Source organism: Hylaeus volcanicus, chromosome 8, assembly GCF_026283585.1.
Source record: "Hylaeus volcanicus isolate JK05 chromosome 8, UHH_iyHylVolc1.0_haploid, whole genome shotgun sequence".
NCBI classification, from domain to species: domain Eukaryota; kingdom Metazoa; phylum Arthropoda; class Insecta; order Hymenoptera; family Colletidae; genus Hylaeus; species Hylaeus volcanicus.
The window spans coordinates 15196520-15209872 of record NC_071983.1 but is presented as its reverse complement, the minus strand read 5'-3'; the positions used below and the strand labels follow the sequence as shown (position 1 = coordinate 15209872).

General features: G+C 39.8%; 2 protein-coding genes across 5 annotated transcripts in view; one reads left to right on the top strand and one right to left on the bottom strand.

The window, feature by feature from the left end:
- Positions 1-2644: 2644 nt before the first annotated feature.
- LOC128881173 (tigger transposable element-derived protein 4-like) lies at positions 2645-8085 on the bottom strand. Its single transcript, XM_054131955.1, has 4 exons — positions 7962-8085; positions 6847-7435; positions 4247-4667; positions 2645-3061 (listed from the first exon to the last, which is right to left on the bottom strand). The coding sequence occupies exons 1-4, from the start codon at positions 8083-8085 to the stop codon at positions 2645-2647; spliced, it is 1551 nt and encodes a 516-aa protein (XP_053987930.1).
- A 4234-nt stretch (positions 8086-12319) lies between these two features.
- The window catches only part of LOC128881074 (uncharacterized), a 12748-nt gene continuing 11714 nt past the window's right edge, over positions 12320-13353 (top strand). The window contains exon 1 of one of the 4 annotated variants that reach the window (XM_054131763.1): positions 12320-13228. The gene's annotated coding sequence lies outside the window, so the exon portion shown is untranslated. The remainder of the gene's footprint in view (positions 13229-13353) is intronic. The other 3 variants (XM_054131764.1, XM_054131762.1, XM_054131758.1) reach the window with 3 other exon arrangements.

Genomic DNA, 13353 nt, shown 5'->3' with positions numbered 1-13353 from the left:
ATATCTATCTTAGAGACTTTCGAGAATATGTAAAATATCATTGATTATATAAAAAATAGTTAAGAAACTACAATTTTACACAAAAATTTTTTTTGGAAATTGATCGGTGTACGAATACATTCTGCATCCACTGTAAATCATTAATTAGTTGACCATCTTTGAATAGGTATAGGTACGTTCAAATATACATGTTATCGTACAAGAAGCGAGTAGTGAATCTGGAATCAAGTTACGTTGTTCGAATCGAATCGATGTTATATCGAGCGAAGTGAACGACGCCGATGGTGACGAGCATGTGCTCGAGTCTTATCGTTAATAGAAGCTGTAGTTACAAGTTACAAGTAAGGAAATGGAAAAAAACAAACTCGTAAGCGCCAGCGCCTAGGATCTGGCCATTGAATCGGAAAGTGCACTTTACAGTCTTTGCACGAACGTGACCGTCCATACGAAACTGTTATACACTCCCAGACAAAAAGATAGCACATCTGTGCTATCTTTAATATCTCGTGTTAAGATTATGCTTGCGTGGAAACTCTGAGTTATATATAAAATGTACCTTCTACGAATATGTAAACATAACATAGATTGACTTTACTTCAATGAGTTCCCTTAGTTCGAAGAGAAATACATAATCCGACGCAGACAAAATGGTAGCACACTTGAACTAGGTTTACATATTCTTTAATGTTCCGTGAATTTGCATGGAGTTATTACGTTCAATTTCTAGAGCTTTGTTATATCGCTATCCTCGTAATGGGTCGTGACAAAAAGCTTAGTGAAAGTGACATTAATGTAATATTAGCTCTGCGGAAACAAAAGTTATCCATTACTCAAATTCCAAACGAAATTAGTCGCACTTGAAGAGTTATTGTATAATTTGCTGAAATATACAAGTGCATATGGAAAAAATAAAAGTACCGGAAGGCCAAGCAGCATTATCTGAACGCGATACACGAGCAATAATACGTGCTGCTTCCAATTCTCGTGCTACTGCGAGAGAGATCGCTAAGAAAGCTGGCGTAGAAACAAATATGCAAAATGTTCGCCATGAAGACTCCAGACTAGGCATTATAAATCGGGCTAGATTAATGGCGAAACCATCACTAAACGCAAGACACAAAGAGACACGGTTGTTATTTGCAAATGCACATGTACTTTGGAAGAAGACTTGGAGAAAAGTCATCTTTACGGATGCGAAACGCTTCACCCTTGATGGCCCAGACAGATGTACGTATTATTATTACGATGTTCGTAAACAACCACTAACAAAAATCGACGTCAAAAGCGTGGAGATGGAGTAATATGGTCTGGGCTGTTAACGGATATCAAGGGAAAACAGAAATTAAGTTTTTTCAGAGCAAAATAAATAGCATTCGTTACCTCGAACTAATAAAAAATTTATACGTATGCAGAACGCACTGCTATTACACCATATATATCCCAGCAAGATAATGCTGCAACATATGCTGCTAAAATTATTAAGGTATATTTTTTTAAGGAGAATATTTCCACTCGTCAATGGCCAGCGCGCGCACCTGACCATAATAACATCAAAAATTGCTGGGCAATGCTTTTGCAAGCAGTGTATGCTGAAGGCCGACGATTTTCAAATATAAATGAATTAAAAACTTGCGTTATAACCGAATGGGAAAATTTAACACAAATAAAAATTAAATAACTATATATGTAATTCTTTACCTTAAAGGATGGTGGAAATTACAGAAAACAAAGGGGGTTCTACGCATTATTAGAAAAATATAGTTGTATATATATTATTCTAAGAAATATGTATACTTTTGTTGTGGTAGTGGTGTTATACGAAATATATATCTTTATTTTTCAAGTGTGCTATCATTTTGTCTGGGTTGAATTACGTGCTTCTCTTCGAATTAAGAGAAATCATTGAAGTAAAGTCAATCTATGTTATGTTTACATATTCGTAGAAGGTACGTTTTACATATAACTCACGAGTTTTCACGCTAGCATAATCTTAATACGAGATATTAAAGATAGCACACCTGTGCTATCTTTTTGTCTGGGAGTGTACATGCGTAGGTGTAGGTATACCCGCGTGGAATCGTAGGAAGGAAACATTCATGTGATATGTTTGCATTAGCGAAATCGTGCAGTTGCGTTATCGTGCACGCATTGTTTGATATAATCTTTAACGCAACGTAACGCACCATAACGTAATGTAATGCAATGAAAAAAGAAACAATGTTTCGATTCATAAGAAGAAAATTTTATTTTTCTAGGTATTTTGCGATAGGTGTTCCCGGAGAGAAGAAAGAGGTCGGTTAATCGATTAGGACAAAAATCGTTACCACGAACCGTGCGACGGGTCTATGGATGTGCAATTATGCACCGTCTAATTATAGTAGAAAGGAAACAACTGGTGGCAAACGAGATCGAAATACAAACGCAGACGTTCAAGCAGAATTTCTATCTATTTTCTGTTGCTTGGTATGGAATAATACACTTTTGTGGAATTTCGCAAATATTTTCGTACTTATCGTAACGTACATATAGAAACAACACAGAAGCAAGTTCCGAGACTTTTTTACGGAAATGTACATATATTCGTTCGCCTGGGTTATGGGAAATCTGTTGTATTATATTTCGAAAGAAAGATGAACTTGGTCGTTTAGTATCTCGGAGAGGCGGATGACGGTGTTGCGTTGAAAATGTAGGAATCGAGAATATTTTTGTCGTCTCGATGCTGCTCCGCGGAGCAATTTTTTCGATTCGAGGTGTTTGCGGTCGCGTTAATATTCGCATTCGCATTCGGGGAGCCGAAAACGAAAGTAGTTTCGTACTGCTTCGACCAGTCGTGCTTCGTTTTCATTCTTTTCTCGTTTTTACCGTCAGCTTCGAAATGTCCTTCGGAACCGTCCAATTCTGGAGATCTGGACCGTCGCCGTGTAGAAATGTCCCGGGCTTGTTGACAAAACGAAGACGAAGGAGTGGAATTTTGATTCGATACCGGTCGATTTACCATAACCGACTCGTCAGCGTTTTCGACTTGGTCCAATGTCAAACCGACGCTGTCCTCGTTATCGATCTGTATCGGTGACATTTACTTATTTACTTATCTATAATATATTAGGTTGTCCCGAAAGTTTCTTTCGCGAGTTGCACTCAATTATTTTATGTGGTCGTGTTTATATAAATAGACAATCTAATTTCATAGATATTCATGTTGTAACAGTAATGGAGCAAAATGAATCGTGGACAATTCAGTAATGTAACATAAAACATAAAATATTGTGCGTGTATTACTTATTAATAAAGCGAAAGAAACTTTTGGGACAACCTAATAGTAATCGATCGGTGATCGATGGTTAGGCTCCCCGCAGACTGCAGACTTTCTGTCGGCCGATAACTATCCGCCGAGTCAGCAAGAAAACAATCGTCATGTGTGCGCGCGGCTACAAGCCGTCATACTGATTAATAGTTGGCCGATAGTTCGTCGATGGATTAGTTTGAATGCAATCGTGTAGCCCATCAATCTTATTTATCGGCCGTTACCGGATTGTTGTAATGTGCGCACTTGCATGTATCTTCATGCTGATTAACCCTTTGCGCTCGAGGCATTTTTCTATAAAATCAAATCCGGTATTATAATAAATTTCTGTAAAACCAAAAACTCTACTTCGAAAAGAAACATCTACAAACATTCATGACTTAATGCATTATTATTTCAATTAATAATTAATTGTATTCTGATATAAGTAAAATTGCAATTGTACGTTCAAAAAAATCACTTTTAAATTACATATGTCGCCATAGAGGCGCCACTCGAGCGCAAAGGGTTAAGAACCCGATCAAACTATCGGCCGATAGAAAGTCTGCAGTCTGCAGTCTGCGGGGGCTCTAAAGGTCGATTCAGACCATACGACACGGACCGTCACGTTCCGGCACCGACACGATAAAACTGTTGAGAATAAGCACTATGTGCCAGTAATTTTGAACGTTTTCTGTAGTTGCGCTCGTCAACGCAGTCCCCTCCTTACCGGGGGTCGGTTTTGCCTGAGAAGGACACGGTTTATTGCACCCCCTGACCGTTTATAGTTTTTTCCTACTCTCGGCGTTTAGTTAGCAGAAAACCTCTGAACGAAGAACATCGGTTCTGTTTTGTAAATTATAGTTTATACTTTTAAATATATACTTAGTTTAAAACTCTGTTGTATTTATTTCCTAAATAAATATTCAACAAAAACATTCACACTATTCCCGTTGACGGAACGTTCAGGTCGGTGTCTGTTAAGAAAACGCGCGTTTTAATGTTTTGTCGTGTCGTTGCCGGAACGTGACGGTCCGTGTCGTATAGTCTGAATCGACCTTTACAATTAGTTTTCACCTGTAGGAGGTTTTTGGCGTCAGCCCTGAGATTGTAGCCGTGATATCGGTTGTTCCTTTCGGAGGACACGCGTTCGTCCGAGAGATCGTCGTCGAACGTGACGAATCTTTTGAACGAAACGCCCGTGTTCAGTGTTGGCCAGCAGTCGCAATCGATCTGCATGAAGCAGTTGTCGGTTCTGAAACGTGTCCTTTGGAAACCGTATATTACGATTTCGCGCGGTACTCTTTCCCAACCCTCGATCAAGGATTCCAAGACGTCGCGAAGGTTCCATTCGGAGGTACGTCGTTCCAAACGTGCCGCGTACCTTTAACCAACGGAAACGCGAACGCCAATGTTCCGAACTCGTTACAACCTTACGGAACGAGACATCTGTCAACTGTTGGGGAAGTTGCTACAGTATTGTCTCGAAATAAGCAACTCGCTATCCCCGCCTTTTTATTTGAGGTGAAAACGAGAAGCCATAAATCTTTCACGGCCAACTGAACAGATTAGTGGAAAGAGGACAAAATAGGTGTAACGTTTTCTCTTTCTCTGGCGTGCGTATTCTCCGAAATACTACTGTTAGTTGTACAGTAATGTCTCCATAACTGCACAAGCTCGGGGACTGACCTTGTGCAGTTATCGTAGAGTTCGTATATTCTCTGATGTTTGCCGACGAGCTTCGAACGTAGAGAAGGACAGCGAATAGAGGAAGAGGACGGAGCGAAAACACCAGGGTATATGCTAAACAGGTTATAACATTTTAAAAATAAACAAATATGCACGAAATTATATCATGTTTCAAGTTACAACATATCATGTTTGGTGTTTTTATATCAATTCGTCGTTTTCGCTACCGAGTTTCAGCGAATTATAGAGAATCTACTGTACTTCTTTTTTTTGCGACTACACGCGTGTAATGAAATTTTCAAATACAGTAAAGTCTCCATAAATGCACAGAAACCATCCTCACTACTGGGAGGTATGCCCCTTGGAGGAATCTAGGAGTTCGATCGCCGAGCAGTATTTAAGTACATGAATCGTATATTCTCTGATGTTTGCTGACGAGCTTCGAATATGGAGAATGACAGCGAATAAAGAAGAGGACGGAGCGAAAACAAGAGGGTATGTCGGTGAGACAATTTAATGCAACGGTGAAACCTTTTTGTTGTAAAACTTTTATCATTAGATTCCTGATATTTTCCTGATTAAAATGAGACCAAACACGACATAATTCCGGCGTTATTTACCATCCTCAGACATTACTGTACATACATATACGTTCCATTCGTTCGATTTTACTACTGGTAAAATGAAAAAGCATGTTATCTTCTATCATTCTCCAAAGAATAATACCTGTTCTCGAGCGATCACTCTATAGTTTGTAGTGCTGCTGGAAAGACCGAATATTCAAGCGGCTTTCAAGTAGGGCTGTTCAAATACCCGAAAAAATCAAGCCGAGTTGGACTCGGCTCGAAGTCACGAGAAATTCAAGCTACCCGAAAGAAACCAAGTAACTTGAATTTTTCAAGCTATCCGAATAGAATCGAGCGGTCCGAAAAAACCAAGCGGCCCGAAAGAACCGGGCAACTCGAATAGTTTCAAGCTTTTCCGAGTACACATGTTAATCCGCCCCCGAGCTACAATGGTATCATAAAAAGGACGTAGCAAACTAGACCCAAAGAAAGTCGACCATCATTTTCCGTATTTCTTATCGGATCTTAGCGGATGTATTACCAATCGATTCCTTATGTTATCCCAATGAAAATGGTACCAGACACGATACAATTCGGATTATTTAGAAGGAAATTATACGGAAAAAATGATTTGCACGCTTTTTGCCTATCTTTGTTAAAAATAGTCCGATTTACATAGTGTTTAGTAGCGTTTTCATCAGGAAAACGTAAGGAATCCATCGGCGTTACTCCCGTAATAATACGATGCATATGAAGTGAAATCGGGTGATTACTGAAAGCCATAAACCAAGGGTTGAACCATCCAAAGCGCACGTGTGCCGACTTTAACCCACGACGGACCTCAAAGGGTCCGAGCAATAAAGTGTGAAATGTTTGTCATGATATGTTCTCTTTTTGTTGTGTTTTATAAAAGTTAAAGAAACAAATTGCACTACCGAATTCCTGATGTTATACTGATGAAAATGGTACCAAACGCGATATAATATCGATTAATTTAAGATTTCTCTGCTGTGTAACAGCGTGATATGTAGAATTTACATTACACGAATAATTAAAATTAATCGACTTATTAATCAAGTACTTGACTTGGCTCGTGACTTCGAGCCGAGTCCAACTCGGCTTGATTTTTTCGGATACTTGAACAGCCCTATTAATTTGTCGCTAAACCGAACCCCCTGTTTTGTATACGGGTTGCCCCTCGTCACGCTCGAGAACAAAGTCAAGCCGAACAGCATATCTCGCCGGTCGCGACCGAGTTGCTTATTTCGCGACAATACCGTAGTTAGTTCCGTCCGGGACTCGCCTTACCTTCGTCTGAAGATCATCTTGACGTAATGGAAAACGTCCCTTCGCAACGGTCGCAAGTGCGCTGGGAAAGCATTGGGAAGGTAAACCAGGTTCACGTTCCTCAACGTTATACCGTCAAGTGCGCGAGCTCTGCTTCGTGGAAGAAACAGCAGGATCGTACGATCGCGCTCGATCATACGATCGTTAACGGCCAATAGCCAATCGGTGAACAGCTCGTCGCTGATGGAACAATCCTCACTGTGGCAGTAAAGGTGGCCCTTGGTCGTAGTTCTGGACGGGTAAGGTCCGCAAATCAGAAGCGGTAGTTTGCTCGTTCCAGAAGAGTTGCAACCCATCAGTATCGTTATTCGATTGGCCGCGGATACTTTAGATCGAGGACTCGCGATCCTCGCTGGGAGGATGTCGGAGTACATGGTCAGCTCGTCCATGTGAAACACATCGTTGTGCTTGTATTTTTCTATCGTCGATCTCATGATGTCGATCCAGTCGCGGTAGTTGCAGAAATATGGCCCGGTACGGTTGCTCAGGTCTGTAGAGAAACCGTGCTCCTTCAGGAAATTCGTAATCCATTTGTTCGAACACTTGAAACCTATAACGTGGACATCGAAATTGTTCGTTCCGTGTACCTAATCTACCGTTCGCGACAGCTCGCCTAATCTTCGGGTCGATTAACGCATTCAACTCGGTTTCGTTCTCAGGCTTTGTTAGAAAATTCACGAATCTATAACTATAAACATAGTTGTAACTATAGTATCCGGGCTTTTTCGGTACGAAAAAATAACGAACTTGTTATCCAACGATTAGAGCACACGCAACTGATTCTTCATTTTTCCTTCGTACACGATACTTGACCGTTCTATCGTATTCTATAAATATCGCACGTGTTGTACCTAGAGATACCTACTTTTATATGATATTTGCGATAGATATCGAAGAAGGTAGAACGAAAACGATGGAATTAAATCTCGCGATTGTCGAGTTTCGGTTCGTTTCGATCGGACATGTTGTACGTATATGGTTCACGGACGAGGAAAAAGGATCGAGTGCACTTGGGCGTTTCTTACTCTCGCGAAGTTACAATCGGAAATTATTATCGAGGAAACTCAACTACCTACCATCGAGTTTATGTGTCTTCGTTAACTCTAGCGCTTTTTCCCGAACCATGCGTCTGTCTAGTGGGCTATCCATTGCGTGCTTTTCGCAAATCCACCTCAACAGTTGATCTTTCATAGTTTTCATATCTCTTGGTTCTGGCAGCGACGAAAAAAGTAATTTTATGCGGTACAAAGTTGTCCTTTAAAGCGGTGGACAGAATGCTTGCTCGAAAAGCAATTAAGGTTTCTTCTTCCAAGTTTCAAGGGAATTGCTGGATTTACTGACAATCTTCGATTGTCGATTGTCGATTGGTCATCATGTTTCGATTTTTATTCGACGCATCTATACTATATACTATATTCAAAAGGGTATATTTGTTGGATTGGAATACATTAAATTATTAATATAAAACTGAATCTGATGAAATCGTAGATACATATACAGTTGCATGCAAAAGTTTCCGGCCAAAAATAATTTTGAAATTAAATTATGTATAATAGGTGTAAAGTAGAAATACAAATGTATCATAGTAAAGAGCTTTTATTATACTATCGAAATGTACAACTCAAAAATTCGATACAACAAGTATTAATTATTTATAATAAAAATAACAATTTTTACTTCTTCATACGTATCCGGCCAAGTTCAGTTATCGTGTTTTTTCTTCGTGTTTTGTACTCGGCCGGATACGTATGAAAAAGTAAAAATTGTTATTTTTGTTATAAATAATTAATACTTGTTGCATCGAATTTTTGAGTTGTACATTTCGATAATATAATAAAAGCTCTTTACTATGATACATTTGTATTTCTACTTTACACCTATTATACATAATTTAGTTTCAAAATTATTTTTGGCCGGAAACTTGCATCCAACTGTATGTAAACTACCTGGATCCCGCGGTTTTACCCGTGTGGGATACTATTTATTTTATGTGTCGTTCATAGTCATCAGTACATAGTTTGAAACCACGCGCTGTACGTACAGTGTACAGTCTGGGATGTCGTGGCAACGAGCCTCGAAGCGAACACTGCACGTCGCGAGATGAGTTATGCAAAAATTCTAGCTCATCCGGCGAAGTAATTTTCTAGCAAAGTAGGATAAAATAGTATTCTATTCTTATATATGTACATGCAGGGAATAGACAAAGTGTGTTGACCTCTCGATGAATGTCATTCGTTGTACGCGCCGAGTTAAATTGCATTTCTCCGAGGCGAGGCGTCTTCCCGACGAGACACTTTCCGTCAGAACGTATTATATACTTTCTCTCTCTCTCTCTCTCTCTCTCTCTCTCTCTCTCTCTCTCTCTCTCGCTCTCTCTCTCGCTCTATTTTCTTTTTTATATCACTTTCTTTGTTTCTATTCCCGCTATCCATCGATCATTGTCGATCCGTTCAAACACTCACAGACACGACTTCCACCGTCCATTCATTCTGTCATGGTTCAGGTTGATAAGATGCCCAGCGAGGCGATTAATTTGAAATTTCTTATCGCTTGACGTGACTTTCCCGAATCCCCCATTGATCGTAGAAAAAACTGATTTAAACTGTAAATACGATTACAGAAACGAGGTCCAAGTTTGCAATAAACCCGAGAGCTTCGTTTATCGGCAAATTTGATTAATGGACGCTTGAACGCCCGTGTCGTTAGCAACGCGCTAACGAGACAAGCTGACGATCGAAGCTCGTTCTTGCAAGCAACGGGCTATTCTGGGAAAGACGAGGATTTCGTGCAAAAAAAAAAAACTCAACGAACGATACCGTTTTAATGACGAATATTAGGATCGACCGAACAGACGATGAGAAATATTCGACTGGCGTGTGGTATTAAAGTTAATATTAAAGTAAAATACAATGTAAAGAACGTAGCAACTCTGTTGTTGTACTTTCCGGAAGTCCCTCAGGGGCTGTAGCGGTGTTTGTAGCTACAGTACGGGCTTAGCAACCCCGAGGTACCCGAGCTACAGAGGGTTCAGCGGGCCCCAATAGATGAGAAGTATACATCGAAGTATGGCATCGAAGCATCGACCTAGCGCGTAGACTTCGCTACCGCGGCCGCTCCAACGGTCTACGCGCGCTCTGATTGGTCGGGGTTTTCTCTTAATATCTCCTTAACGAAGCCCCATCCGACATTTTTGCAAAGGAAATTGTTGTTCAGAATCGTCTCAGCTACCTCCCATTTCCGGCTCCTCCCCGACTTTTGGGACACACTGTATAATACTTCCTTCGTGTACGGAAAGATTAGTTATTTTGTATAAGTATTATACTATATACTATAAGTAAATAAGTATTCGTACAAGTGTTAAATTTTTGAAACTCTATTTAAAAAAAGACGAAATTTGATTTTATAATTACTGCAACTCTTCTGGTATTAAATTAACTATCATAAATGTCGATGTTATTCGGGGTGAGATCTTCTTTCATTTCTTTATTAGAGCATTTTTTAAATCTTATTTACTGGAAATTGATGTTTTCTAATTCGTACGTAGCAATAAACGAATCTGTTTACATTACAAACTCTACTGTAAATGGTTCGTCATAAGTAGACTGCGGATCTTCATGCAAAATAAAATCTTCGCGAACGTGCCTACAAAAATTGAACCCAAATATAATTTATTTTATTCTGCAAATGTTATAACATGAACTTTACTTTCAATCTTTTTTTTATATTCTTGTATATTGTTTGCATTTTAAAAGTTCTTGCACATTCAAATTTCCTACGAATGCATAAAGATCTGCAGTCTAGTCATAAGAATCGTGCAAATACTTATTGCTTCTATACTTTTACCCACTTTTCGCATTTTTTTTTTTGTTAATTTCACAAATTATATTAACCAGTAAATGTTGTTTGGACTATATCTATCTTAGAGACTTTCGAGAATATGTAAAATATCATTGATTATACAAGAAGTAGTTAAGAACCTACAATTTCACATAAAAGTTTTTTGGGAAATTGATCGCTGTACGAATACATTCTACACCCACTGTAAATCATTAATTAGTTGACCATCTTTGAATAGGTATAGGTACGTTAAAATATACATGTTATCGTACAAGAAGCGAGTAGTGAATCTGGAATCAAGTTACGTTGTTCGAATCGAATCGATGTTATATCGAGCGAAGTGAACGACGCCGATGGTGACGAGCATGTGCTCGAGTCTTATCGTTAATAGAAGCTGTAGTTACAAGTTACAAGTAAGAAAATGGAAAAAAAACAAACTCGTAAGCGCCAGCGCCTAGGATCTGGCCATTGAATCGGAAAGTGCACTTTACAGTCTTTGCACGAACGTGACCGTCCATACGAAACTGTTATACACTCCCAGACAAAAAGATAGCACATCTGTGCTATCTTTAATATCTCTTGTTAAGATTATGCTTGCGAGGAAACTCTGAGTTATATGTAAAACGTACCTTCTACGAATATGTAAACATAACATAGATTGACTTTACTTCAATAAGTTCCCTTAGTTCGAAGAGAAATACATAATCCGACGCAGACAAAATGATAGCACACTTGAACTAGGTTTACATATTCTTTAATGTTCCGTGAATTTGCATGGAGTTATTACGTTCAATTTCTAGAGCTTTGTTATATCGCTATCCTCGTAATGGGTCGTGACAAAAAGCTTAGTGAAAGTGACATTAGTGTAATATTAGCTCTGCGGAAACAAAAGTTATCCATTACTCAAATTCCAGGGGAGCCATATTTCGGCAGTCTAGCATTGCTACGTGGCTAGAGCGAATTGACAACGCACCGACACTGCAAACAGTATTAAAACAATGCAGGCGTTTATGTAAGACGATGATAAGAAGAATGGAAATAAGCTAGCATTAGGTTGTCCCGAAAGTTTCTTTCGCGAGTTGCACTCAATTATTTTATGTGGTCGTGTTTATATAAATAAACAATCTAATTTCATAGATATTCATGTTGTAACAATAATGGAGCAAAGTGAATCGTGCACAATTCAGTAATGTAACATAAAACATAAACTATCGTGCATGTATTACTTATTAATAAAGCGAAAGAAACTTTTCGGACAACCTAATAATAAGTAAGCAGTCGTGCAATAACTTTGTATAATAAGTTACGCACTTGAAATAAATGAATGAATGTTGTTGAACTTTCCGGAAGAGAACGGAACAGGAATACATACAGGGAATACATACTGGCGGCCGCGCTTGTACGCGAACAAGTAACTCGACGTGCATCGAAGCATCGACCTAGCGCGTAGCCTTCGCTACCGCGGCCGCTCCAACGGTCTACGCGCGCTCTGATTGGTCGGTGTTTTCGCTTAATATCTCCTTAACGAAGCCCCATCCGACATTTTTGCAAAGGAAATTGTTGTTCAGAATCGTCTCAGCTACCCCCCATTTCCGGCTCCTCCCCGAGTTTTGGGACACCCTGTATATGGAAGTAAATGTTTCGTCTTCGAAAGGAAGACAATAAATGGTAGCGATAAGGTAAACAGAACCGCTTCCCGTTGTCAAATGCTCTAACATCGATTAGAGAAATGACTAGGAACGTAAACATACGGCGGTCGTTAGCGTGCCGACGATTGTTTATGATTCTTGCATACGAAACGGACTCTTATCTCGTGTCTTCGTGTCGGTAATTGTCGAGTGGACTCGCTGAGGTTCGATTTCAACGCGATTCGAACGACACTCTCGTATGTATCGCACGGTCAGCTGAATGAAATTCATCGTTTGCCGATCGCTTCCGAATCGTATTCTAGTAAATCCTGCTACATTCCAGAGATTATATCGCGCACTTATCTCGGCACCCTTTGATTACGTATCCTTTAGATTTAATCGCAGTCAGAGATGGGTAATATTTTATTGGAATAATTCATTGGAAAATGCTCGATTAGCGTCTCGTCCCAGATACCAGCACAGATATGTCCACTTTATCGGCTTAATAATTGATCGTTCGCTCGTCGCTCGCTCGCTGGAGTGACATCCAAATGACACGACCGCGAAGTGCGACGCCGACGGCAGGAAGAATCCTGGCGCGACTGATGGCAATTGTGTGCCCGTGCTAGCGGCACGATTGTTTACTCTCGCAGCTTTAATTCCGCTTTATCGCGACCGATGGAAAACCGCGAACCATTTGGATCTCCGGGTGTTATTTGTGCCGTTGCTCGGAGACTATTCGACCACTTACTGCGCCGTCGAGAATGATTCCGTTCCGCAGTTCGTCCTCGACGTTTACGTCGAATCCCTGAGAAAGAAAGAAGGAGCTGCTTCTCGACCTCGACCTCGACCTCGACCTCGACATCATCATCGACCAGGTAACTCGATAGGATTTGCCGTTTAAACGTGATACTCTAAATTGAACGTTTTTCTGGAAAATTATTTCGATCAACTTCGTTTGCTCGCTGTTCCAATATGTATACACAATACTTTATATTAAAGC